This window comes from Hyperoodon ampullatus (genome assembly GCF_949752795.1).
Source record: "Hyperoodon ampullatus genome assembly, chromosome: 1".
NCBI lineage: Eukaryota > Metazoa > Chordata > Mammalia > Artiodactyla > Ziphiidae > Hyperoodon > Hyperoodon ampullatus.
In genome coordinates this window covers 124,017,166-124,044,937 of record NC_136914.1, presented here as the reverse complement: position 1 = coordinate 124,044,937, position 27,772 = coordinate 124,017,166, and the positions used below count along the sequence as shown (strand labels likewise).

The 27,772-nt window shown below is 40.8% G+C and overlaps 1 protein-coding gene across 1 annotated transcript in view; it reads right to left on the bottom strand.

The window, feature by feature from the left end:
- Positions 1 to 27,772, bottom strand: part of FMN2 (formin 2) — a gene marked incomplete at both ends in the record, with an annotated part of 267,482 nt that overhangs the window by 183,651 nt on the left and 56,059 nt on the right. Inside the window, one exon of the mRNA XM_079711279.1 lies at positions 20,349 to 20,404. Coding sequence (XP_079567405.1) covers positions 20,349 to 20,404 — 56 coding nt within the window. The remainder of the gene's footprint in view (positions 1 to 20,348; positions 20,405 to 27,772) is intronic.

Below are 27,772 nucleotides of genomic sequence, written 5' to 3'. Positions count from 1 at the left end.
GAATCTTTGGTAGAATCCACCTATGAAGCCATCTGGTCTTTTGTTTGTTGGAAGTTGGTTTTTTGTTTTTGTTTTTTAATTACTGATGCAATTTCATTACTGGTAATTGGTCTGTTCATATCTTCTATTCCTTTCCAGTTCCAACTTGACAGATTGTACCTTTCTAAGAATTTTTCCATTTCTTATATGTTGTCCATTTTATTGGTGTATACTTGCTTTTAGTAGTCTCTTATGGTCCTCTGTATTTCTGCGGTGTCAGTTGTAAGTTTTCCTGTTTCATTTTGGATTTTATTGATTTGGGCCCTCTCTGTTTCTTGATGAGTGTGGTCAAAGCTTTATCAATTTTTAAAATATCTTTTCAAAGAACCAGCTATTTGTTTCATTGATCTTTTCTATTATTTTTTTACTCTCTTTCATTTATTTCTGCTCTGATCTTTATGATTTCTTTCCTTCAACTAAATTTGGGTTTTGCTTGTTCTTCTTTTTCTAGCTCCTTTAGGTATAAGGTTAGGTGGTTTATCTAAGATTTTTCTTGTTTGATGAAATAAACTTCTATCACTACAAACATCTCTCTTAAAACTGCCTTTATTATTGTGTTACTGTTGATTTCTCCCTTCATGTCTGTTAATATTTGCATTATGTATTTAAGTGCTCGTATGTTGGGTGCATATTTATTTACAATTCTTATATCTTCTTCTTGGATTGATCCCTTGATCATAATGTAATATCCTTCTTTGTCTCTTTTAACAGTCTTTATTGTAAAGTCTATTTTTTCTGATATAAGTATTGCTACCCTGGCTTTCTTTTCAATCCATTTGCATGGAATACACTTTTCCATCCCCTCATTTTCAGTCTATGTCTCCTTAGATCTGAAGTGAGTCTCTTATTGGCAGCATATACACAAATCTCTATATATATCTATTTATATATCTTTTTGTGTGGATGACTTCCTATCTTTACTGTATGTTTGCTTTTACTGATGAACTTTTTCCTTTCATAATTTTCATATTTCTAGTTGTCGCCTTTTCTTTCTCACTTAGAGAAGTTCCTTTAAAATTTGTTGTAAAGGTGTTTTGGTGGTGCTGAACTCTTTTAGCTCTTGCTTGTCTGTGATGCTTTTTATCTCTCAATCAAATACCTGAAAGAGAAAATTGATGGGTAGAATATTCTTGGTTGTAGGCTCTTCCACTTCATCACTTTAAATATGTTGTGCCCCTGACTTCTGGCCTTCAGTTTCTTCTGAAAATTCAACTGATAGCCTTATGGCAATTCCCTTGTATGTTACTTGTTCCTTTTCCCTTGCTGCTTTTATATTTTCTAATTCTTTGTTTAAAAAAAAAAAACTTCTAATTTTCACTCTGTACATCCATTCTCCTCCTGAGTTCTTTGATCATCTTTACAATCATTACCCTGAACTCTTTCTCAGAAAGAGTTCCATGTCACTATCTCCATGTCACTTATTTCTTCTTCTGGGGTTTTATCTTGTTCCTTCGTCTGAAATGTATTCCTCTGTCACCTGTGTCTAAACTGCTATTTGTGTATGTGTATATATATATATATATATATATATATATATATATATATATATTTTTTTTTTTTTTTTTTTTTTTTTTTTGCGGTACGCGGGCCTCTCACTGTTGTGGCCTCTCCCGTTGCAGAGCACAGGCTCTGGACGCGCAGGCCTAGCGGCCATGGCTCACAGGCCTAGCCGCTCCATGGCGTGTGGGATCTCCCCAGAGTGGGGCATGAACCCGTGTCCCCTGCATCGGCAGGCAGACTCTCAACCACTGCGCCACCAGGGAAGCCTGCTATTTGTATTTTTATGTATGTGGTAGGTCAGTTACATTTCTTGACCTTGGAGAAGTGACTCTCTGTAGGAAACACCCTATGCATCCCAGGAGTCCACTCTCCTCTCGTCACCCAAGGGCCAAGGGCCAGCTGGTCCCAGGGTAGTGTCTGGCCTGCATTTGCAGATTATATCTGCAGGCTGCAGGACCATAGTTTTCTTGCTTCTGGTGTCTGCCCCCTGGTGGGTGAGGCTGGTCTAGAGGCTTGTGCAGGCTTCGTGGTGTGAGGGGCTGGTGCCTGCCCATCAGTGGGTGGAGCTGGGTCTTGGCCCTCTGGTGGGCAGGGTCATGCCTAGGGTGTGTCTAGAGGTGGCTGTGTCTCTAGCCTGCCTGCCTATGGATGGGGCTGTGTTCCTCCTCCCAGTTTCTTGTTTGGCCAGAGGTGTCCAAGCACTGGCGCCTACAGGCTGTTGGGTGGGGCCAGGCCTTGATGACAATATGTCAGCCTCCAGGAGAGCCTGCACAGGTGAATGCTCCCTGACATGTCCACCACCAGTGCCCTTGTCCCCAAAGTGAGCCAGAGACACCCCTGCCTCCCCAGAAGACCCTCCAAGACCAGCAGGTAGGTCTGTCCCAGGCTCCTATGAAATTGTGGCTTTTGCCCTTGTTCCTGGTGTGCGTGAGATTTTGTGTGCGCCCTATAAGAGTGAAGTCTCTGTTTTCCCCAATCCCATGGAACTCCTGCAACCAAGCCCCACTGGGCTTCAAAGCCAAATGCTCTGGGGGCTCCTCTTCCCAGTGTCAGACCCCCACACTGGGGGCCCTGACATGGGGCTCAGAACTCTCAATCCTGTGGGAAAACCTCTGTAATATAATTATTCTCCAGTTTGTGGGTCGCCCACCCAGAGAGTGTCAGATTTGATTATATCACAACTCCACTCCTCCTACCAGTTTTGTTGTGCTTCCTTCTTTATGCCTTTAGTTGTAGAGCTCTTTTCTGGTAGGTTTCAGACTTTTTCAATGTTGGTTGTTCTGCAGATTTTTGTGATTTTGTTGTCCTCATGACAGGAGGTGAGCTTAGGGTTCTTTTACTCCACCATCTTGGCCACTCTCTCAGGCTTCACTTTCCCCTTTGCTGAGTTTAATATTCTCTCTTTGCCTTTTGTTTTTGCCAATTTAATTACAATATGCCTTGGTGTGTTCCTCTTTGGCTTAGTCCTCTATAGGACTCTACACTTTCTGCACTTGGCAACTCTTTCCTTTTCCTAGGTTAGGGAAGTTTTCAGCTATTATGTCTTCAATTATGTTCTCAGCCCCTTTCTCTTCTGTCTTCTCCTTCTGGGACCCTTACATGAAAATATTAGTATGCTTGATGTTGTCCCAGAGGTGTCTTAAACTGTCCTCATTTCTTTTCATTCTTTTTCTTTTTTCTGTTCGGCGTCAGCAATTTCCACTGCTCTGTCTTCCAGCTTGCTGATCCATTCCTCTGTATCATTTATTTTACTATTGATTCCTTCTAGTATATTTTACATTTCACTTATTGTATTCTGCATCTGCTTAGTAGTTCTTTATATTTTCTGACTCTTTGCTGAAACCTTCTAACTTCTCACTCTGTGCATCCATTCTTCTCCCAAGTTCTTTGATCATCTTTATGGTCATTACCTAGAACTCTTTCCTGGGTAGATTTCCTATCTCCACTTCACTCAGTTCTTCTTCTGAGGTTTTATTTGTCCCTTCATCTGGAACATTTTCCCCTGTCACCTCATTTTGCCTAACTTGCTGTTTTTATTTTTATGGGTCTGGTAGGTATGTTTCCCGACCTTAAAGAAGGGTTTTTTTGCGAGAGACAGAGTTCCAGCAGCACACTCCCCTCTCGTCACCAGAGCCATATGCTCTAGGGGTCCCCCCTATGACGTCTGTGTGGGTCTTTCTGATGTGGCAGACTATGTGGGTGGTCCAGTAGGCCTGGTGGCTCCCAGTCTATTTAGTTACGTGGTGTGGCTTGTGAAGAGGCTGCTGGCCACTGGTTGGCAGAAGTGGGTCATGAGGCAGCTGACTGCAGAACCCCAGGGAAGCCTGGGGCTAGTGCTGGCTCTCTGGTGGGCGGATTCAGGGTCGGGTAATACCAGGGCTGTTGCCCACCCACTGGTGGGTGAAGTCAAGTCCTAGGGCAAGTACCAGCCTAGTGGTGGGCAGAATCAGGTCCTGAGGTCTGGTTGCTGGGCCCCAGGGGTCCTAGAGCAGGTGTCGGATCACTGGTGGATGGCGCCAGTTCCTGACAAAGATTTCTGTGGGTCCCGAGTTTTCTTGACACTTGTGTTGGCCTGATACTGGGCAGGGCCTGCTCTCTAATGGGATGGCTGGTCCAGACTGCAGTGCTGTGGTTTTCTTACAGCTGGTGTCTGCACGTTGGTGGGTGGAACTGGGTCCAGAGGCACCTATGAACTCAAGGGTTCTTAAGGCAGCCTGTCTGCTGTTGGACGGGGCTGTGTCCATGCCCAGTTAGTTACTTAGCCTGAGGTGTCCCAGCACTGGAGCCAAAATGGCCCTTGCCAGCACCAATGTCCATGTTCATGTGGTAGAACAAGCTCCCCAAACAGCTGCCACCAGCGTCTATGTCTGCAGGGTGAAATGCAGGGAGAGGAGGTGAGCTTAGGGCCTTTCTACTCTACCATCTTACACATTCTCTCCCAAACTTTTTTTTTTTAATTGAACCATAGTTGATTTACAATGTTGTGTTAATTCTATTGTAGAGCAAAGTGACTCAGTTATACATATATATATATATATATATATATATATATATATATATATACACATTCTTTTTTATGTTCTTTTCCATTATAGTTTATCACAGGATATTGAATATAGTTCCCTATGCTGTACAGTTGGTCCTTGTTGTTTATCCATTCTCTATGTAATAGTTTGCATCTGCTGACCCCAACCTCGCACTCCATCTCTCCCCAACCCCTGCCTTGGCAACCCCAGGTCTGTTCTCTATGTCTGTGAGTCTGCCAAACTTAATTCTTAAATGCTATTACCTCAGCCAGCTATTTTTCATCATAGGTTTAGGTATAATAAAAGAATGTATAAAATTTAAAAGCCATGAAGAGGAAGAGGGGGAAGAAGAAAAAAAGGAGGACAGACTGATCCTAAATCAGGTTCTCACTAAAAATTAAAGTTTTAAAGGGAGAGAAGGGGGGAATTCCAGTGGTCAGGACTCCGCTCTTCCACTGAAGGGGGCAAGGGTTCGACCCCTGGTCAGGGAACTGTGACCCCACATGCTGCATGGCACAGCCAAAAAGAAAAAAAAAAAAGAAATTAAAAGAGAAGAGGAAAAAAGTGATCTTTGCAATTCTGTACAGAATCTATGAGTGAATCCTTATAAATGGAGGAAAGATAATAAATCTATTTTAGTCAACACAGTAATATACTTTATATACCACCAATTTTGAGATTATTTATATTTTAAAATATTGCTTCAAACCTCTAAATCGTTACAAGTGGTACAGTCTGCCACCCACTTTGGCCGAACAATTATATACAATAAGTCAGCCAAAATTCTTCCATTTCTGTATAATCTTGTATGTGGGTGGTGTTGGTTAGTTCTTATAAATTGTTTGAATACTTACATATCACAAAAGACAAGTTGCCATTAAAAAATAGTATGTTCACCACAGTATTTTTCAAAATACAAGATTATCTGATTCCCAGAAAAAGAAACATTACTGTATTAAGGCTAAAACTGTGAAAAAGAAAGCCAAGATGCATCCAAGGAAAGCTTTTGCTGAAAAGTTAATTTGCTCATCTTTGAAACTTTATTATGTTTACTGTGTAAACAAGATACTTTCAGAGGCTAGAATATAAAACCACCTATTAGTAAGTTAACACCATGAGAGTTTATTCTATAAATGTTAATTTGAGATATGCAATTCATTTTCTACAATATTCAAATTTTCAAGTTCTGCTAAATTCTAAGGCCACATTACTGGCAAGTTAGGATACCTCTAGACATCTGTAAAGTTTGAATTCTACTCTTCACAGAAGCCTACAAATTCTCTGTCTCATGCTCTAAATTCTAAAACATTCTATGGCTTTGGAGAAAGCCAACGAGATTCCAGATTTACAATAAGACAACAAATGCTGTACATAATCTTATAAGAAAAGAAACCCAGATTTTAAATCGATAATATTATGCACAGAACTAAAATGCCATCGATTTCAAGTTTGAAATGGAATTTCAAGTTTGAAAAGGAATTTCAAGAAAGAAGGAAGTATCAGAACATATGGTGACTAGTAAATAACTCACCTTGGGCTCCTTAAAGCAGAACATATTATGGAAAAGAAGAGTGTCACACAGAGAGCTAAAATAGCATCTCTGCAATCCTTACAATGAAAAAGATAAGGAATTACTGAAAATGGAATATTTCTGAACTGGAATGGAAATGACAAGTGTCTTCCAACCCCTTCATTGCATAGATGAGAAATAGGGGGTGCGGGGGGGGGGGGAGTTCAGTTAGAAATCATCATCGGCGGTGTAACTTCTGATGTCTATAACACTGATTGATCATCTCATTGATGGGAAGGTACAGTCACCATCATTAGTGAATAACCAGACTGGAAGTAATAAACAACATGTCTGGGAAAGCGGTCAGAAAAAATGGAAACAAACAACCTTTTTAGTTCCCTCACGTCTTCTGAATGCTCTCTCTCGTTACCTGAGTTGCGGCAAGGTCCTGCACTAACTCTAAAGCAAAATATTCCTCAACTGTCCCAATTAGTGCAAGGAAGAAAAACAGTCTTATTGCAGTTTCCCTTCAGTGATGATCCATGGATAAATGTCTCACCTTCTAACCACCCTCTGCACCAACACACAACTAGCCTCTAAGGTCGTTAAACTTCTAAAGAACAGAGCTCACAGCAAGTCTGGTGGAGTGGCTCAGGGGTGTATGCACGTGCCTGCAAATTAAGGGAAAGCCCTGCAAGCAGTGATCTGGGCGCTGTAAATAAATTCTAGCTGGTTGTCAGGGTTGCAAATACAGAATCTATAAATAATGAGGATCAACACTACACCAAGACAGCGACTTTGGAAGCCAGAGTACTGCCCAGACATAACAACAATAATGACAAGGCAACAGCTAACATTTGAAGTGCCCTACTATGTGCCAGGAGCTCTTCTAAGCACTTTATAAAAATCAGTGCATTTAAATCTCACAAAACCCTATGAGACCAGGGTTATCATTATCCCCATTTTGTAGAAGAGAAAATTAAGGCACGGAGAATATAATACGTTGCTAAGGTTCCCCAGGTAACAGTGGGGTAGCTAGGATTTGTGCCCAGGAAAACTGGTCCAAAGCCCAATCCTCAGTCACTATGGGGTGAACAGAAGCAGGATTTCTATGACTCCCCAACCAGCACCCCTGCTCTAGTTAGTGTGGTCCCTGATATATTTCTTCATTCATCAAACATTTTCTGATCTGCCCAAAAATGTCAGGTGCTATGTTAGATATTGGAGGGACAAGTAGAATAGGGGGAGTCTTAGCTTTAAGGAGGGCAACTGTCTATGAGACATGTGTAACACAATAATTATGGAAAAGCAAGGTAAGAATAGGGTCCCAGAGCACAGGTATCAAAAGGGGTCTCTAGATGGAGGCCTCTCTGGGGACGTGTCTAAGAGGGAGTGAAGTTTGACATGAGTTTAGATTAAGATATAGGAATTCAGTGAATTAAAAGGTGACAGTAGAAGGAAAAGATATCAAAAACAGTTATGACGGATGCTAATGCCTAGAAAACAAGGGTGTCATTTTAAGGCTGTAAGAAACCAAACACGTAGGAAATAGTGGGTGATGAGGCTAAAAGCAGAGGATGGAAGGGAAAGCCTTGCATGTCACCCGGGGGTCTGAATCTTCTCTCAAAAGCCATGAGCAAACAGCAGACATGAGTACATTTGGCTCCTAGAAGGACAGCTCTGGAGGGCTGGGGAGGGCAGATCAGAAGGGACTGAGACTGGAGTGACGAGACCAGCTGGGAGACCACTGCAGGGACCCAACAGGGCTGCGGCGAGCCTGGAGGGATGGGGGGTGCGACCCCTCATGTCACCAGGACTCCCACACCTGCCATATTCTCCCATCGCGATGCATGCTCATTTCTACATCTGGATCTTCAATCTCTCCTCCATCTGAAATGCTCTCTCTCCTCCCTTCCTCTGTCCAAAAATGATCACTTTGAGGACTTGCTCTAAGTTTCTCCCTTCCTAAGAAGCTGCCCTTAATTACAAGTTCTAAACAATGTTCCCATTTTTTAAATTCTGTAATACAACATACACTAAATACCTTGGCCAAATCACATTACAGCTTGCAGATCATTTCATATATACGGAAGGGCCCAAGACCGTACAATTCTTTGTATTTCCTTCAATACCTACCACAACTACCTTGCACATGGCATGTCAGCACACGTCCAAGAAGCATCCTTTGTAAGCTATGAACTTTTATCAGCTCAGCTATCCCTTTAGAGCAGGTGTCCCCAACCCCCAGGCTGTGGACCAGTACCAGTCTGCGGTCTGTTAGGAACCGGGTCACAAGGCAGGATGTGAGTGGTGGGAGAGCGAGCAAAGCTTCATCTGCCGCTCCCCATCGCTCCCCATCACTCACATTACTGCCTAAACACCACCACCCCGTTCGTGGAAAAACTGTATTCCACGAAACCAGTCCCTAGTGCCAAAAAAGGTTGGGTACCGCTGCTTCAGAGCAGCTGCTTGAACTGTTTGCCCTTCTCCACAGGTCATCAACCATGTTGCCCAGCACAAAGGGATTTTACACCCGCTAAAGCTCAGTAGAACAAAGACATAACTTGCTTTCACCTGCAAGTCCTACTGCCCCAGAGAAAAGCAAAAACAATGTGTGACCTCTAATGCTTTTCTGACATTCTCACCGCAAACTGCTTTCCAGATTCCTGCTGGTTTTCACTCTTAAAACTGACAAACCAATTTCTCTTTTTTCTTTATTTCTAAAATTAAAATGTCTAATTTTTGTCCTCTAAGCTAGGTGGAGTTTCCATAAAATGAAAATGTATTTTCCAGAAAAACCCTGTCTCCCCATAATGCATCATGGTGAACACCTTGCTAAAATGTCACCATTTTCCAACTCAGTGCCTCCACAGGCGTTTCACTGTGTCTCACCTCTTCCTGACTAGGCCCCCATCACTGCGCCGAAGTGTTTATTATGGCACCTAAGAAGGTTCAGAGTGTGAGGCAAACTTCAAGGAATACTAACCCCTAATTTTGGACCACAACCACTTATTTCTCCCTCCCCTTGAATCTCTCTTTTTCTTACTCTGGTCTATATATATATATAGATTGAATCTGAAATATATATATATATATATATTTTTTTTTTAAGTTAACAGGCATTATTATTTATTCCTTCTACACTTATTAAGCTAGGCACTGGGTATGAAAAAGTAAACATAGAGATTCAGTCCCTTCCTTCTGTTTTGTGCTACACAATGGTGTGTAAGTTTCTGATTTATAACAAAGTGAATCAGCTATACATATACACATGTCCCCATATTTCCTCCCTCTTGCATCTCCGTCCCACCATCCTTATCCCACCCAACTAGGTGGTCACAAAGCATGGAGCTGGTCTCCCTGTGCCATGCAGCTGCTTCCCACTACCTATTTTATATTTGGTAGTATATATAAGTCCATGCCACTCTCTCATTTTGCCCCAGCTTACCCTTCCAGCTCCCCGTGTCAAGTCCATTCTCTACATCTGCGTCTTTATGCCTGTCCTGCCCCTAGGTTCTTCAGAAATTTTTTTTTTAGATTCCATATATATATGTTAGCGTACAGTATTTATTTTTCTCTTTCTGACCTACTTCACTCTGTATGACAGTCTCTAGGTCCAACCACCTCACAACAAATAACTCAATGTCATTTCTTTTCATGGCTGAGTAATATTCCATTATATATATATGCCACATCTTTTTATCCATTCGTCTCTCAATGGACACTTAGGTTGCTTCCATGTCCTGGCTATTGTAAAAAGAGCTGCAATGAACATTGTGGTACATGACTCTTCTTGAATTATGGTTTTTGCAGGGTACATGCCCAGTAGTGAAATTGCTGGGTCGTATGGTAGTTCTATTTTTAAGTTCTTAAAGAACCTCCATATTATTCTCCATAGCGGCTGTATCAATTTACATTCCCAACAACAGTGCAAGAGGGTTCCCTTTTCTCTATACCCTCTCCAGCATTTATTCTTTGTAGATTCTTTGATGATGGCCATTCTGACTGCTGTGAGGTGACACCTCATTGTAGTTTTGATTTGCATTTCTGTAATGATTAGTGATGTTGAGCTTTCTTTCATGTGTTTGTTGGCAATCTGTATATCTTCTTTGGAGAAATGTCTATTTAGGTCTTCTTCTCATTTTTGGATTGAGTTGTTTGTTTTTTTGATATTGAGCTGCATGAGCTGCTTGTAAATTTTGGAGATTAACCCTTTGTCAGTTGCTTCATTTGCAAATATTTTCTCCCATTCTGAGGGTTGTCCTTTCATCTTACAGTTTCCTGCTGTGCAAAAGCTTCTAAATCTCATGAGATCCCTTTTGTTTAATTTTTGGTTTTATTTCCATTTCTCTAGGAGGTGGGTCAAAAATCATCTTGCTGTGATTTATGTGATTATGGCAGTGTTCTGCCTATGTTTTTTCCTAAGAGTTTTATAGTGCCTGTCCTTACATTTAGGTCTTTAATCCATTTTGAGTTTATTTTTGTGTATGGTGTTAGGGACTGATCTAATTTCATTCTTTTCCATGTAGCTGTCCAGTTTTCCCAGCACCACTTATTGAAGAGGCTGTCTTTTCCCCATTGTATATTCTTTCCTCTTTTATCAAAAATAAGGTGACCATATGAGAGTGGGTTAATCTCTGGGTTTTCTATCCTGTTCCATTGATCTATATTTCTGTTTTTGTGCCAGTACCATACTGTCTTGATTACTGTAGCTTTGTAGTATAGTCTGAAGTCTGGGAGTCTGATTCCTCCAGTTCCGTTTTTCTTTCTCAAGATTGCTTTGGCTATTCGGGGTCTTTTGTGTTTCCATACATAGAGTGAAATGCTTTAGTTCGAGTTCTGTGAAAAAAGCCATTGGTAGTTTGATAGGGATTGCATTGAATCTGTAGATTGCTTTGGGTACTAGAGTCATTTTCACAATGTTGATTCTTCCAATCCAAGAACATGGTATAACTCTCCATCTGTTTGTATCATCTTTAATTTCTTTCATCACTGTCTTATACTTTTTGGCATACAGGTCTTTTGTCTCCTTAGGTAGGTTTATTCCTAGTTATTTCATTCTTTTTGTTGTAATGGTAAATGGGAGTGTTTCCCGAATTTCTTTCAGATTTTTCATCATTAGTGTATAGGAATGCAAGAGATTTGTGTGCATTAATTTTGGACCCTGCTACTTTACCAAATTCATTGCTTAGCTCTAGTAGTTCTCTGGTAGCGTCTTTAGCATTCTCTATGTATAGTATCATGTTTTCTGCAAACAGTGTCAGCTTCCAATTTGTATTTCTTTTATTCCTTTTTCTTCTCTGACTGCTGTGGATAAAACTTCCAAAACTATGTGGAATAACAGTGGTGAGAGTGGACAACCTTGTCTTGTTCATGATGTTAGAGGAAATCGTTTCAGTTTTTCACCACTGAGATTTTTCACCACTGAGAATGATGGTGGCTGTGGGTCTGTCATATATGGCCTTTATTATGTTGAGGAAAGTTCCCTCTATGCCTACTTTCTGGAGGGTTTTTAGCATAAATCGGTGTTGAATTTTGTCGAAAGCTTTTTCTACATCTATTGAGATGATCATATGGATTTTCTCCTACAATTTGTTAATATGGTTTATCTCATGTGTTTATATTGAACAATCCTTGCATTCTTGGGATAAACCCCACTTGATCATGGTGTATGATCCTTTTCTGTTTGCTAGTATTTTGTTGAGGATATTTGCATCTATGTTCATCAGTGATATTGGCCTGTAGTATTCTTTCTTTGTGACACTTTGCCTGGTTGTGGTATCAGGGTGACGGTGGCCTTGTAGAATGAGTTTGGGAGTGTTTCCCCCTCTGCTATATTTTGGAAGAATTTGGAAGAATTTGGAAGAATTTGAGAAGGATAGGTGTTAGCTCTACTCTAAATGTTTGATAGAAGTCAACTGTGAAGCCATCTGGTCCTGGGCTTTTGTTTGTTGGAAGATTTTTAATCTTCCAGACAGTTTCAATTTCAGTGCTTGTGATTGGTCTGTTTACATTTTCTATTTCTTCCTGGTTTGGTCTTGGAAGATTGTGCTGTTCTAAGAATTTGTCCATTTCTTCCAGGTTGTCCATTTTATTGGCATATATGTCGCCTGTAGTAATCTCTCATGATCTTTTGTATTTCTGCAGTGTCAGTTGTTACTTCTCCTTTTTCATTCCTAATTCTATTGATTTGAGTCTTCTCCCTTTTTTTCTTGATGAGTCTGGCTAATGGTTTATCAATTTTGTTTATCTTCTCATAGAACCAGCTTTTAGTTTTATTGATCTTTGCTATTGTTTTGCTTAATTTATTTTTCATTTATTTCTGATCTGATCCTTATGATTTCTTTCCTTCTGCTAACTTTGGGGTTTTTTGTTCTTCATTCTCTAATTGCTTTGGGTATAAGCTTAGGTTCCTTATTTGAGATGTTTCTTGTTTCTTGAGGTAGGAGTGTATTGCTATAAATTTCCCTCTTAGAACTGCATTTGCTGCATCCCATAGGTTTTGGGTCGTCGTGTTTTCATTGTCATTTGTTTCTAGGTATTTTTTTTATTTCCTCTTTGATTTCTTCAGTGATCTCTTGGTTATTAAGTAGTGTATTGTTTAGCCTCCATGTGTTTGTATTTTTTACAGATATTTCCCGTAACTGATATCTAGCCTCATAGCGTTGTGGTCAGAAAAGATACTTGATACGCTTTCAATTTTCTTAAATTTACCAAGGCTTGATTTGTGACCCAAGATATGATCTATCCTGGAGAATGTTCCATGAGCACTTGAGAAGAATGTGCATTCTGTTGTTTTTGGATGGAATGTCCTGTAAATATCAATTAAGTCCATCTTGTTTAATGTATCATTTAAAGCTTGTGTTTCCTTATTTACTTTCATTTTGGATGATCTGTCCATTGGTGAAAGTTGGGTGTTAAAGTCCCCTACTATGACTGTGTTACTGTCGATTTCCCCTTTAATGGCTATTAGCATTTGCCTTATGTATTGAGGTGCTCCTATGTTGGGTGCATAAATATTTACAATTATTATATCTTCTTCTTGTATTGATCCCTTGATTATTATGTAGTGTCCTTCTTTGTTTGTTGTAATAGTCTTATTTTAAGTCTATTTTATCTGATATGATAATTGCTACTCCTGTTTTCTTTGGATTTCCATTTGCATAGAATATCTTTTTCCATCCCCTCACTTTCAGTCTGTATGTGTCCCTAGGTCTGAAGTGTGTCTCTTGTAGACAGCAAATATACAGGTCTTGTTTTTCTATCCATTCAGCCAGTCTATGTCTTTTAGTTGGAGCATTCAATCCATTTACATTTAAGGCAGTTATCAGTATGTGTGTTACTATTACCATTTTCTTAATTGTTTTGGGTTTGCTATTGTAGGTCTTTTCCTTCTCTTGTGTTTCCTGCTAGAGAAGTTCCTTTAGAATTTGTTGCAAAGCTGCTTTGGTGGTGCTGAATTCTCTTAGCTTTTGCTTGTCTGTAAAGGTTTTATTTTCTCCATTGAATTTGAATGAGATCCTAGCTTGGCAGAGTAATCTTGGTTGTAGGTTTTTCCTTCATCATTTTAAATATGTCCTGCCACTCCCTTCTGGCTTGCAGAGTTTCTGCTGAAAGATCAGCTGTTAACCTTATGGGGATTCCTTTGTACGTCATATGTTGGTTTTCCCTTGCTGCTTTTAATATTTTTTCCTTGTATTTAATTTTTGATAGTTTGATTAATATGTGTCTTGGCGTGTGTCTCCTTGGATTTATCCTGTGGGACTCTCTGCGCTTAATGGACTTGACTATTTCCTTTCCCATATTAGTGAAGTTTTCAACTATAATCCCTTCAAAAATATTCTCAATTCCTTTCTTTTTCTCTTCTTCTTCTGGGACCCCTATAATTCAAATGTTGGTGCATTTACTATTGTCCCAGAGGTCTCTGAGACTGTCCTCAATTCTTTTCAGTCTTTTTTCTTTATTCTGTTCTCCAGTAGCTATTTCCACTATTTTATTTTCCAGGTCACTTATCCGTTCTTCTGCCCCAGTTATTCTGGTATTGATCCCTTCTAGAGAATATTTAATTTCATTTATTGTGTTGTTCATCAGTGTTTGTTTGCTCTTTAGTTCTTCTAGGTCTTTGTTAAACATTTCTTGTATTTTCTCCATTCTATTTCTAACATTTTGGATCATCTTTACTGTCATTACTCTGAATTCTTTTTCAGGTATACTGCCTATTTCCTCTTCATTTGTTAAGTCTGGTGGGTTTTTACCTTGCTCCTTCATCTGCTGTTTGTTTCTTTGTCTTCTAATTTTGCTTATCTTACTGTGTTTGGGGTCTCCTTTTTGCAGGCTGCAGGTTTGTAGTTCCCGTTTTCTTTTTTTGGTGTCTGCCTCAGTGGCTAAGGTTGTTTCAGTGGGTTGTGTAGGCTTCCTGCTGCAGGGGACTATTGCCTGTGTTCTGGAGGATAAGGCTGGATCTTTTCTTTTTCGTGGGCAGGACCATATCTGGTGGTGTGTTTCGGAGTGTCTGTGAACTTATTATGATTTCAGGCAGTCTCTCCACTAGTGGGTGGGGTTGTGTTCCTGTTTTGCTAGTTGTTTGCCATAGGGTGTCCAGCACTGTAGCTTGCTGGTCCTTGAGTGGAGCTGGGTCTTAGCATTGAGATGGAGATCTCTGGGAGATTTTTCATCTTTCGATATTACGTGGAACCAGGATGTCTCTGGTGGACCAGTGTCCTGAATTCGGCTCTCCCACCTCAGAGGCACAGGCCTGATACTCGGCTGGAGCACCAAGACCCTGTCAGCCACACAGCACAGAAGAAAAGGGAGACAATAAGAGTAAAAAGAAAATACATAAATAAAATAAAGTTATTAAAATAAAAAATAAGTATAAAAAATTAAAAAGTAATAAAAAAAGAAAGAAAGAAGAGAGCAACTAAACCAGAAAACAAATCCACCAATGATAACAAGTGCTAAAAACTATACTAAAAAAAAAGGACAGACAGAACCCTAGGACATACATTAAAAGCAAAGCTATACATACAAAATCACACAAAGAAGCATACACATACACACTCACAAAAAGAGAAAAAGGAAAAAAAAATATATATCTTTGCTCCCGAAGTCCACTGCCTCAATTTTGGGATAATTTGTTGGCTATTCAGGTATTCCACAGATGCAGGGTACATCAAGTTGATTGTGGATATTTAATGCACTGCTCCTGAGGCTGCTGGGAGAGATTTCCCTTTCTCTTCTTTGTTCACATAGCTCCTGGGGTTCAGCTTTGGATTTGGCCCCATCTCTGCTTGTAGGTCGCCTGAAGGCATCTGTTCTTCACTCAGACAGGACAAGGTTAAACTAGCAGCTGATTAGTGAGCCCTGACTCACTCTGAACAGGGGGAGGGAGAGGTACAGAATGCGGGATGAGCCCACGGTGGCAGAGGTCAGTGTGACGTTGCACCAGCCTGCAGCGTGCCATGTGTTCTCCCAGGGAAGCTGTCCCTGGATCACGGGATCCTGGCAGTGGTGGACTGCATAGGCTCCCGGGAAGGGAGGTGTGGAGAGTGACCTGTGCTTGCACACTGGCTCCTTGGTGGCTGCAGCAGCAACCTTAGTGTCTCATGCTCATCTCTCACGCCCGTCTCTAGAGCTCGTTTAGGTGGTGCTCTGAATCCCCTCTCCTGGTGCACCCTGAAATAATGGTCTCTTGCCTCTTAGGCAGGTCCCAACTTTTTCCCAGACTCCCTCCCAGCTAGCTGTGGCACACTAACCCCATTCAAGCTGTGTTCACGCAGCCAACCCCAGTCCTCTCCCTGGGATCTTACCTCTGAAGCCGGAGCCTCAGCTCCCAGCCACCACCTCGCACGGCAGGTGAGCAGACAAGCCTCTCGGGCTGGTGAGTGCTCGTCAGCACCTATCCTCTGTGAGGGAATCTCTCCACTTTGCCCTCTGCACCCCTGTTGCTGTGCTCTCCTCTGTGGCTCCGAAGCTTCCCCCCTGCCACCCCCCGTCTCCGCCAGTGAAGGGGCTTCCTAGTGTGTGGAAACTTTTCCTACTTCACAGCTCCCTCCCACTGGTGCAGGTCCCGTCCCTATTCTTTTGTTTCTGTTTTTCCTTTTTTCTTTTGCCCTACCCAGGTAAGTGGGGAGTTCCTTGCCTTTTGGGGGGTCTGCAGTCTCCTGCCAGCATTCAGTAGGTGTTCTGTGGAGTTGTTCCACATGTAGATATATTTCTGATGTATTTGTGGAGAAGAAGGCAATCTCCATGTCTCACTCCTCTGCCATCTTGAAGCTGCCTCTCTCTGGTCTATATTTTAGTTGGTCACTCATCTTGGAAATTGTTGTGTGCTGGGTTTATAATTAACATGTGAATGCATGTCACTTTTTGCCTTAGAGTTCAGTAGGAACATACGATTTTCCCCCAACCTTTGATATGTCTAATATGTTCTCATGCAATTCAAGTGCCTTGTTTCTGTGTCTCCATCACTATTCCTTCAGAACTACGTTCCCCACACCTTTCTTTTGATCTGACCAATTCTGTTTTACTTTCTGAACATGCCTCTGCCAAGACACAGGTGGGTAACCCTCAAGTGCCATCAACCAGGCCACCCCACCTCGTTCATACACATTCCATGATTTGCTCCTAAATAAACATGTTTCTGAAACAAACAATAAATTGTAGTGAGTGGTCACTGTATGAAGAGCTTTAGAAAAGATACTCTACAAGGAGAACCAATAGAAAAGAATACTCAATTCCTCAATTAAGTTTGTAACCCAATTAGGCACTGAGAGGACCGGGGAGGACTGATCAGAGCAGGATCCTGGGGGAAGAGAATTAAGCCAATTTCGAAGGAGGTTAAAACTGGACTGAGATAGGATTTTGTCACTCACCTCAAATCATACACATTTTTCTGACCTTTGAGAATTTGGTTGCATAAAGCATATGTGGTAAGAAAGTGTTGATCCTGGTTAATTTCTTTTCATTATCCAACACTTTGTAATAGATGTGGTTGTTCTCAATTAATCCATACCGTAATGTGTAGGAAGACCCAACTTTCAATTGCTTTGATGTACCAATTCCTACCCAAAGCTAGAGTTTTCAAAGATCAAATTCTATTCTATTTACCTTTCAACTAGTCCATTTACATCAGAAAGATGTTGAGAGTTTTAGGAAAATACTTTGAAGCACACATTTTATATACAATTTCAAAATTATTAATTATTATTAATTTAAAATTATTTATATAATTTAAAAATAAGTTTAAAACTGGGTGGTAACCAGTTTAGCTACCATATATTAATCTTTAACGTAGGAGTAAATGTTTCTAGAGAATGGAATTGATATTTGGCTATTTATATATTGAAGAATGCAAACGGATTTACAGTTTAAATAGTATTTCAAATGCCAAAGAATAAAAAACAGAATTGAGACAGTTCTGTTTCATTTTATGAAATAACTCTTTAGATACAGCAGATTTCAGAGCATATTATTTGAAATTAATCAGTAAGTGAGGTCTAAAGAAAGCCGTTTTGTTTTACAATTTCCTGATCCCACGAGACCATGGGTGACAACACTCAGGGGTGGCCACACGTCTCCCTCCACAGATGCAGAGGATCCCCGCACCTTCCACTCCTTCCAGCTGAGAAAAGGCTTTAGGAATCATATGTTTTGTCTAGGGATATGGAGCTCTCAGAATTATTAATTACAGGGAGAGAGCAAAAGACAAAACCAATTCCGTAAATTCCAGCATGCTTGGATGGAGAGAACAGGTGCCTGGACGCACACCTAAATAAAACCGAGAGTGCAGGGTGTGCTTCACCTCTGCGGAGGGCCCCACTCTCTGTGTGCATCACTTTCATCAGTCACACAGCAAACCCGCCGGAAGCCCCCCACTTCCTCTGCAGGGGCAGCTCACAGACAGACAGACTGCCCTCTAGTAACTAAGAAGCAAGGCACTCTGTGTAAAAAACAGAACTGTACGTTTTTTTTTTAAAGAGCAGTGAAGCACTAAAGTTAGTAAAATCGACACAATTTAGCACAAAGTTAAACACGTGTCTGTGATCTAATCAGTTTCAATCTATGCCTCTAAAACATATCTTGACATCAGTCTCTTATAAATGGTATAAATACAATAGAATAACTTAAAATAAACTTCTCACCTCATCCATTTGACGATTTTGGCATGAGATGGTATTAAACAGCTGCAGTTTGATTACACGTGCAAAAGTCTAATTTTTGTCATAGTGGAGAGAACAGGAGGTATAAAGTCGAACAGACCTATCTATGTTCATACCATGGCTCTTATCCTTTATCAATTTTTGATCTGAAGCAAGTTAACTCCTATAAACATCATTTTCTTATCAGTTAAATATGAATTATAATAGTTACTTTAAAGGGTTATTATAAGAATCGCATAAGATAATGCAGTAAAAGAACAGGTGCACAGTACATAGGTAATTAACTCTAGTTTCCTGAATCGCTTTTATGGTGGTTACTTTAGGCTCTTATGAAAGCGACACACATCATCTCAGAAACGAACCAGTCCCTAAGTAAACTTATGATAACGAGTCACCGATTCCAAGAGTCCATGATGTCATTACTGAGGGCTAGGCTTCAACTGCTTCCCAACAATCTTACCACCCAATTAATTTATTATATTTTCTAGCTTCTAGACACTTTACTGGCAACAAGGAAATGAGAAGCTGTGAAATTTAAATCAATCTATTTCCCCCGTGAGTTTCCAAGCTGTAACATCAGGTGTTTTAAAATCACCCAGTTCATCAGGTTTTCTGCTTATTATTGGTTCAGAGCTCATGAAACATAGAAAATCACTATAATTTTACACACATGAATATCTACCTTGAATTATTCCAGCTGGAATCTTAATACACAAAGCAATGTTGTTGGTGTTTGGTCACCGTTGATAGTATAGAATACTTTTTGTCCAGGTTTTCTTTGGTGTTATCAGTATAACAGAGAATTCAGTAATATACGCCCTGGAAATAAGAACTAGAAAGATCTAACATATTATCCCAGATCACAACTTAGTCATGCCAAAAAAAGTGTTGCAAAAATAATGAGAAGATATTTTGAGGGCACTGTTTTTCTTAATTATTTCTCACTTTATTTCTCTTAACCTCTTTTCATTTTTCTTCATTGTATTCACTACTGGCTAATCATGACAGTTAATGAACTACCAGCTCAGTCCACCAGGGCTCTTCAACAGCCCCAGCCTGATAGAAGTCTCTGCTCTTAAAAAAAAAGAAAAGAAAAAAAAAAGATGGGAAAACCTGTTTTATGACATTACCCTTAAGAGCATCTTTACTCTTATGAAAGTGACCAGAATAGCTATATTTCTGAAAAGCACCAGATAATTTATAAAATGAAGTTCTCAACCAATTTATATCCTTATTTATCCTCCAGGAGGAGTAAATTTTCATGTATGATGCAGGGCTGCTTCTTTTAAAAAGGGAAGTCATTTTATACTTGGAAAAGTTTTCAAAAATCATCAGATTCTTTGATTTTACAGAGAAGAACACTATGTCCCAGATAGCCTGAGTATGTTGTCACAAACTGACCAGAAACTGACCTGGGCCTGAAACTCAGGAAGCAGCCGTCTCATTTTCTACTCAGACCCCACTCCAGAAAATACACTTCTTGGTGGTAATTTCTAACACTAAGTTATTTTCAAAGGTAGAGTTGGGAGAATGTATAAATAAATTTTAAAAATGGTTTTATAACCAAGAAAGCAATTGCTAACCACAATTATTACTTCATATAAGTGTTTCCAATTTTTACAGAAAGTGCATTTTGGTGCAAGAAAAAAAGGCATAAAATGTGGCTTCTTTAGTAACAGAATAAGAAAGTTTCTGTGGAAATTAAACAGACACTAACTAATGTTTCATCCACCAAAGCAACTTAAGAATATTATTTGGTTTTAGAAAAGCCCTGGCATACCTTACAAAAAATCATATCCACGTGACTCTTAGTGCAACCAGGCCCATATCTATACAACACCTGAGCAGCCGCTGTTTCCTGCTGGAGCCAGCACTTGTGGGCCCAGCTCTCCGGCAGGACATGGAACAACATGGATGCTGAGGAGTTTGTGCCCAGTGCCACTTCCAGGCTGATTTCCTTCACAAAGTCTGAATGGAAGAAAACCCCCTCCCACCTGACTGGAGTCCCCTGCAGGCTGAGAAACATGGCCACCTAGCTGGCTGGGCAGATGGGAAGATAAAGCAGAGGCAAACAAGAGAGGAAAGGGAGCTGACATCCTAATTAAATCTTACCTGCTGAGCAGCATCTGAACATTTTTTCGGAGTTTCTAAAACAGCAGATTGAGACTCTGGGTTGAAAAGGAAGAAGACAGGCAATATGTTAAAGGGCAAATTTTCCCATTTCTCTGTTCACAGAATGAAATGAACTGTAATATACCTTCAACCATAATAAGCACCCAAACACCCAGGTTATACCTCCGTGTTATGAGGACATGACTGCTTTTGAGTACATGTAACACACAAAATGACACACTCATGTCATTAGGTATTTTTTAAATTAGATTATCTCTACGCCCTTCTTTACACATCAGTCATGATTATTTGTCTCAATTGCTAGTTTCTACTTTGTGCCATGAAGTATCTGTCAAGGCATTCACTCTTCGTATTATTCACTTAAGTCTGTACAGTGACAGAAGCCAACTCCCCAGTCTGGAAGGGTGGGATCTTGGATGCCTTACCTGACTGACAACTGACCTTCCACTCTCAGTGAGAGGTAATGAGCACTCACCAAGAGGCACTGAGTAATTGTCATTTGAGAACCTACGGGACTGAAAATTCTTCATGCTGGAAAACCTAAGGGGTAACCAAGGCCATGTTTTCTTTTGTTTTTTTAAGCTAGGGGATACTTTCCTCTAAGTGAAGCTTGCACGGGAGTTACATAAGAACCTAAGAGAGCTTCCAGGAACCCCCAGCTCTCTGTGCATGGGAGTCTGAGAACGACTCCCCTTCCCCATCCTGGGCATCTGCAGTGAGGAACAGAGGCCCCGACACAGTGGCTGGTGGCGAGACAAAGATGAGTCTGTCTCCTGACCTTCACGCTGCTCCCTGCCCCCGACTGGCATGCAGACCAGACACCTGACAGCACACAGCTGTCGCTCTGGGGGATACCTCAGACCTTCCCAATTCAGCAGCATTTTAGTATGTGACATGTATGTGACAATGCATACAAAAAATAAAAGGCAGTCGTGGTTTAAATCGTACAACATATTGCTAAACTAAATTGAAAGTTCTCATTTCACTTGGATTAAAGCACCGTCTCCACCTGGGTCCACGGACCTCCTTCCACCTGCCCACACCCCTACCTCTCTGGCTCCACACCCGCTCACAGGGCTCCGGCCACACTGGCCTTCCTGCCGCCCTGTAACACGCCAGTCCCGCTCTGGCCACAGGATGTCCAATGGGGCAGGGGGAGAATGTCCGCCCCCGCCCCCACCCGCTCCCGGTAGCACCCCATGACCCCGCCCCCACCCGCTCCCGGGAGCACCCTGTTCCCTCCCTCTCTCCACAGTGCGGATTCTCTAAGGAAAGCCTGCAGAATTCACTTGTTTGCCGACTTCGCTCTCCCCTTGACTAAGTCAAATGCTGTGAAGAGAGACTTCGTAGATTCTTCCTTAATGAATCCCCAGCATCCACAACAGTGCCCGGTGCACCACAGATGTTTAAAATATGTGTTGAGTAGTTGTGGGAGGGGATGAAAGGAGAGATCAAAGAATGAAGAAAGCATGGAAGCGAAGCAGCAGCCCCAGGACAGTGGGCACTGGGCCATCACGAGGCCTGCACCTGAGCTCAGAGAGCATCTTTCAGAACAAAATCACTGAGAACAGCATGACGTAATCACTCACCAACACGTGTCACTGTGGCAACAGAATATTAACAATGCAGGCCTTTTCCCAAATACTGCATTTCACTAAGTTAATCGAAACGCTTGTCTCTTACACTGACAAATTTCTACTCTGAACACAACACCAGAGTTGGCCAGTTTTGAAGAAAGAGCTTTAACATCAAAGTGAGGACAGTTAATATTAAAGCAAATCCAGACTCTTGAATGCCTTTTGTTTTCTGCTGGTTTTAGTCACCTCCAAATCCTCCCAAACACAAGAGACTTGAGACAAGGTCCTGGGGCTTTGTACAGACGAGAACATTTTCTCTTCCTGTCTTTCTATGTAGATGGTGCAGGAAGAGCCCACAGGGTCTCCTGGGGTGGTCACGAATAGTTCGTTCCCTTAGAGATGCACGCAGGGTTTCCCAGCTTTTCTCTATAGCCCTAGACCTCGTGACCTGCCCAAAAAAGCAAACCTCTGGCTCTGATGGTAAAAAGAATGTGTACACCTCACCAGAACAATGAACTAGAAAGACTTATCAATATTGCAATTTTTTGATCACCTACACCTAAACTTTGAGTTTCTCTCTATCTAATTCAATGGCTACCTGAATTGAGTTCATTCTCCCACCCTCACCTCTTTCACTGCACTTACTTCCTTGAATCAGTGTGTTATGACATCTAGGAGAAATTTATAGGCCAAAATATTCTCTTCAAAATCATAAGCTGTAGTACAGGAGTTCTAGAGGGTCAAGATGTTAAGGTGAAAGGAATGTATAGAATAACTATAAAGCAAGGGGAAAATGAATGAGAATAATCAAGAGAAGAAAGAAAAATAAATGTCAAGGAGAAAGAAAATAGGAGAGAATAAAAGTAAGAAAGAGAAAAAAGAAGGAAGGGAAAGAGAAACAGTAAAGAGAAGCATGAAAAATCGCAAAAAGCGCTGCCCGTAGAGGGAAGCCACAGGCCTGGGCTGCACCCAGTGAGCTGCCTCTGAGCACCGGCCGAGTCGGGAGCCCGTGGGCAGGCAGGTAAGAAGCCCACTGGGCTCCAGAATCCTCAGAGCGACGACCCCTCGTGCGAATCCCCGGGCCCTCGCCCCGACATCCTCCCTGCAGGGCCTGGAGCTTTCGGGAGCCCCTCCTCCTCAGCCCCGCGTCCGCAGACAGTCCAGACAGCCCCCTTCATCAACAGGATGGCTGCTTTCGGAGTGACCCAGGGAAGCTCTCAAGGGCACATCTTAACTGCCAACTCCTCCACTCACCCGCCCTAAGGATTAAGAAACTAGACTGGTTTTAAAACATTACTGTGGGGCTTCCCTGGTGGCACAGTGGTTGAGAATCTGCCTGCCAATGCAGGGGATATGGGTTCGAGCCCTGGTCTGGGAAGATCCCACATGCCACGGAGCAACTAGGCCCGTGAGCCACAACTACTGAGCTTGCGCGTCTGGAGCCTGTGCTCCGCAACAAGAGAGGCCGCGACAGTGAGAGGCCCACGCGTCACGATGAAGAGTGGCCCCCGCTCGCCATAACTAGAGAAAGCCCTCACACAGAAACGAAGACCCAACACAGCCCTAAATAAATAAATAAATAAATAAATAAATAAATAAATAACCAAAAAAACATTACTGTGAAGCAAAGTAGGAGAAAGAACCTTCCTGACAAAACTTCAAATGTTCCATGTTTTTAAAGTTACCTCACAAACAGTTCTGGACCCCCAACAATTCCAAATATGTTCTAGAAATGATCTCTCTATCAACACAAATAAGCCTATGACTTATAAAACAAAACACATGTGGATGAGTTTTACATTTGTAGAGGGGACAGCAAGAAAAATAAGCGGGACATGACATTCTGGTAGGAAGGGAAAGTAAATCAAATCACCCCTTTAAGTATACAAAACATGCCTTCTGAAAAATGAACTAAGAAGTCTCTAAAAACTTTTACGTTTTAGTGAGAAATGCACTTATATAAAATAACTAAATTACGCTTCTTTAATTCTATACATCAATTTGATTCAAATCTAGTCAATTTAATTGAAAGAGAATTCATTAAATTTCATTTAAATAGCATGACTTATGATTAGTGGCCTAACAAATGGTAGATGTCCTTACTTCTGGTATACCCTGTCCTTCCACAAATGAAGATGGGGTTAAACATGTAATTTTCCTAAAAGGAGTCAACACTATTCTGCATATTTGATTATTTAATAGTCTGGATCTGCCCGTCATTGCCAACAAAGGTTGTCCACACACGGGCGTTACCTTGCATATATAAGGGGGAAATGCAGGCTGATTAAAAAAAAACTTAACATGGAGAATCATTTCCAGAAGACACAGTTGATCTGTTCTAGAGCATTTTATTCCTTGAGAGATGAATGCCATCAAACATCCCCTAGCCCCTTACAGAATCTCTGCTTTACCTCAAGTGAACATGTGTTAAAGCATTGGGAAAAACCTGGAAATAGGGTGAGGATGCTGTTATTTGCATTTCATCCCACAGAATCTCCTTTATGAAGAACCAGTAGAAACCCTTCTTTTGGATACGAGAGGACAGCAAAGTTGTCCTTCTGCGACTGTTGCTTTTCATTTCACAGACACACAAGGCGTGATACAGACTTCTTTCCACTTCCCTTCTACCTTAAACCCAAGGCATAAATTTCAACTACCTTTAAAAACTGCAAGTCCTTCTGAAATACACTTCAGCATGCTAGTTCACCCCAGCCTCATTTTATTGCCCCATACTAAATTCCTTTCAGTTTAATCTGTTTTCCTTTGTAATCCTTTTGTACACCTCACATATTCATAAGCTGCTCAGATCTTTTTTTTGGAGCCAAGGTGGGTTACCATTCTTTCAGCCAGCATGTAAACAGATATTTTAAGATTTCTACACAAAAAGCTTGTCATGTTTCTAACAGCTCTCTTTCCATATTTTCCTCCAGGATTTTTTGTGACCAGAACTGCCTTTCTAATATCAGTCCTCCATTCACTCTCTTGATCATTCACATTTTTAAAGGAAGATAAGAGCCTTGATTTTCCAAAGACACACCAAGAATGATCAAGTCTCTGTTCACACCTAGACATCTTGACCCTGTTCTCCACACATTCAAAACTAAAGTTAATTCTCTCTTTGTGTAAATCTATCGAATAACTTTTGAAGCTTGGTAGTGAGCCCCTAAAATCATCCTCAAGCTGTTTCAGCACACAGCATTCTATCAGATACTTGCATTCATATGCTGAGTAGATATTTTATTTATTTTTATCTTTTTCAACACAAGATCTTCATTTATTCACTTAAATATTTAAGTATATACTATGTGTCCAAAGGTCTTGAAATGTCGGGAGTCTACACAGAAGACAGATATGTAGAGACAGAAAAATTACATATCTAAATAATCCACATGATAGAGATATGAATAAAATGCCACGGGGCTCCAGAATAAAGAACCACCGTGGCAGGGAGGTGGGTTGTATCAAATAAGTAAAGGAAAATGAAGAGAGTAGAGAGAAAGAGAAAACAAGGTAAGTAAAAAGTTTTCTTCTTATTACTATTTCTGCCACAAACTTCTGGAGCAAGCACATTGCTTCCTAACTTCCCTTCCAGCCTTGTCCTTCCAGGAAACATTCTACAGACTTCAGACAGTCAGGCTCCACTGTGGAGGCAATGTAGACAGGCTGCAGGGAACAGGCTGGGAGCCAAAGATTCCCAGGAATCCACAGCCCTTGAGGCTTCACCGCAGCCTCTGCACTCAGACTCACATAGCAGAAGGTCCATTTCTACATCAATAGGTGAAGGTGGAGAAAAGCCCGTTTCACAAAATGGATCATGGAAAAACAAAAGTGAGTTTCCCGAGAAAGGCAGCACCATGAATCTGAATTAGCTGGACATGTGGATTAGAAACCAGTGTGGAGAAGAGCCAAAAGGGAAAAAAAAAAAAGAAAAACCAAGTTGTCAATTTTTTAAGATGGAACCACAAGTCTTTCTTCTTCAAAAAGAAAAAAAGTCATTGAGCTCTTTAAGTCAAAACTGAAAGGGACCAGATGCTGCAAACAGTGATTTTAGCTGTGACATCCTTGCACCAATCACAGTCAAGTACACTGGAAACAGTTTATCACTGTTAATAATCACATTATCAAACACTACAATTCATACCTATTTTTTTTAAACAGTAGACTCTATGCACAGTTTTTACTACATTATCTACATTCTCACTCTTACAACTGACTGCTTGCCTACGACAGGGAAGGTGAATGCCCCAGAATAAGAATGCCCCATGGAATCACAGCAGGAAAAGTTTAGAAGGGCCATTAGACAATTTGGACAAAAGAGCTGTTGGGCTGTTGGGTTTAAAACAGATCAATTGGAGAAAAACAAGTCACTACATTAAACTATTTTCTACTTACCTCCATCATCCTCTTCAAGAAGGCATATTTTAAAAGGAGACAAGTTGTTATATTAAAAATTACTGCTCTGGCATTTTGCAAGCTACATCAAATAATGAAGAAAAAACTAGGTTACAAACTTCCTGACATCAATTCCGACTATCATCTCCTACCAAACTAAAATTCTGATGATCACTAATTAACTTTCCATCTAGTGTTCCTCCAGTATACAATAAAATCAGTAACATAAAATGTTTCAGTTAAAGTTGAGAGAAGTAGACACACTAGGAAAGAAAAAAATGAAAACATCATCCTAATCAATGATGTAAAACACAAGATATGAACAACTGTTAAAATAACTCATTGAAATTGACCGATTCTACTATATCTATACCTAGTTATTTCCTAACCAGTAAGTAATTTTTAACATAAACAAATAAAATAGTGTATTTAATGGGATCATTACTTTTAGTTATATGCTTTTCCTTTTAAAACTAAATATGCTTTTATGTGCTTGTTTTTTTCAGGTGTTATTATGTCAGCACTCCCTCTTCTCTGAAGGTCTACCTTGGCCCTTGATCAACTGTTCTCTGCACCACAGGAAACTCAGAGCCCTACACAGAACACGTGTCCTACATTGCATCTCTTGTATGTGGTTCATTTCAGGGAGTACAGTCCACCAAGTAAACACTAAGCAGTGTTTCAAAAGCATCAGACAGTAAAAGGGGGACATGCAGCATTAGGTGTGAGCCCCCATTCAGTGTCTCAGTGCAAAGAAGAAACAGGTAAATGCATCGCTCCAGGACTGGGAGAAAAACAGAGGTTATAAGCACTAGGCCCCTCTGCAGACCTTTGGGCAGGAACCTAGAATAAAGTCCCTGACAGTGTGGGTCATTGTTGGCTTTAAAGGGAACTCATGAGTTAGACAATGATAAACAACCAAATTCCATAAAAACATTGTTACAAAAATAGGACTCTTAATTCAATACAATAAATACAAAGTGCTTTCCTAGCTTCAGGCTCCATATAAAGCTGACAATAATCTCATGTTACCTTCAAAATACTTCAAAAATAACACAAAATACTTTAGAATGACACAAGGGACAAAGAGAAAAAACCACCAAAAGGAAATATTTTTTAGAAAAATATTACATCTGAATACTGAACAATTTTTTGAATTACTTAAAATTTAGATTTAGTAAAACATGTTTCTCTATTTTGCCTCTGTCAGTTATCTCTGAAGGCAAAGAAAAAACCAAAGAAAAGTTCAAAGAAAGCAGTAAGGGAAGAGACAGGGGAAAGAGGTATGGTGGCCACCACCCTTGAAGCCAGTAGGCAGAAAGTTCCTTTCCGAGCTCTCAGCCCATGCGGAGTGTGCAGCTTCCCCCCGGGTGGTGGCCACAGCTGGACCCCGAAGCAGTGGTTCTCGGACTTTATATACACTGTAGTAACTGG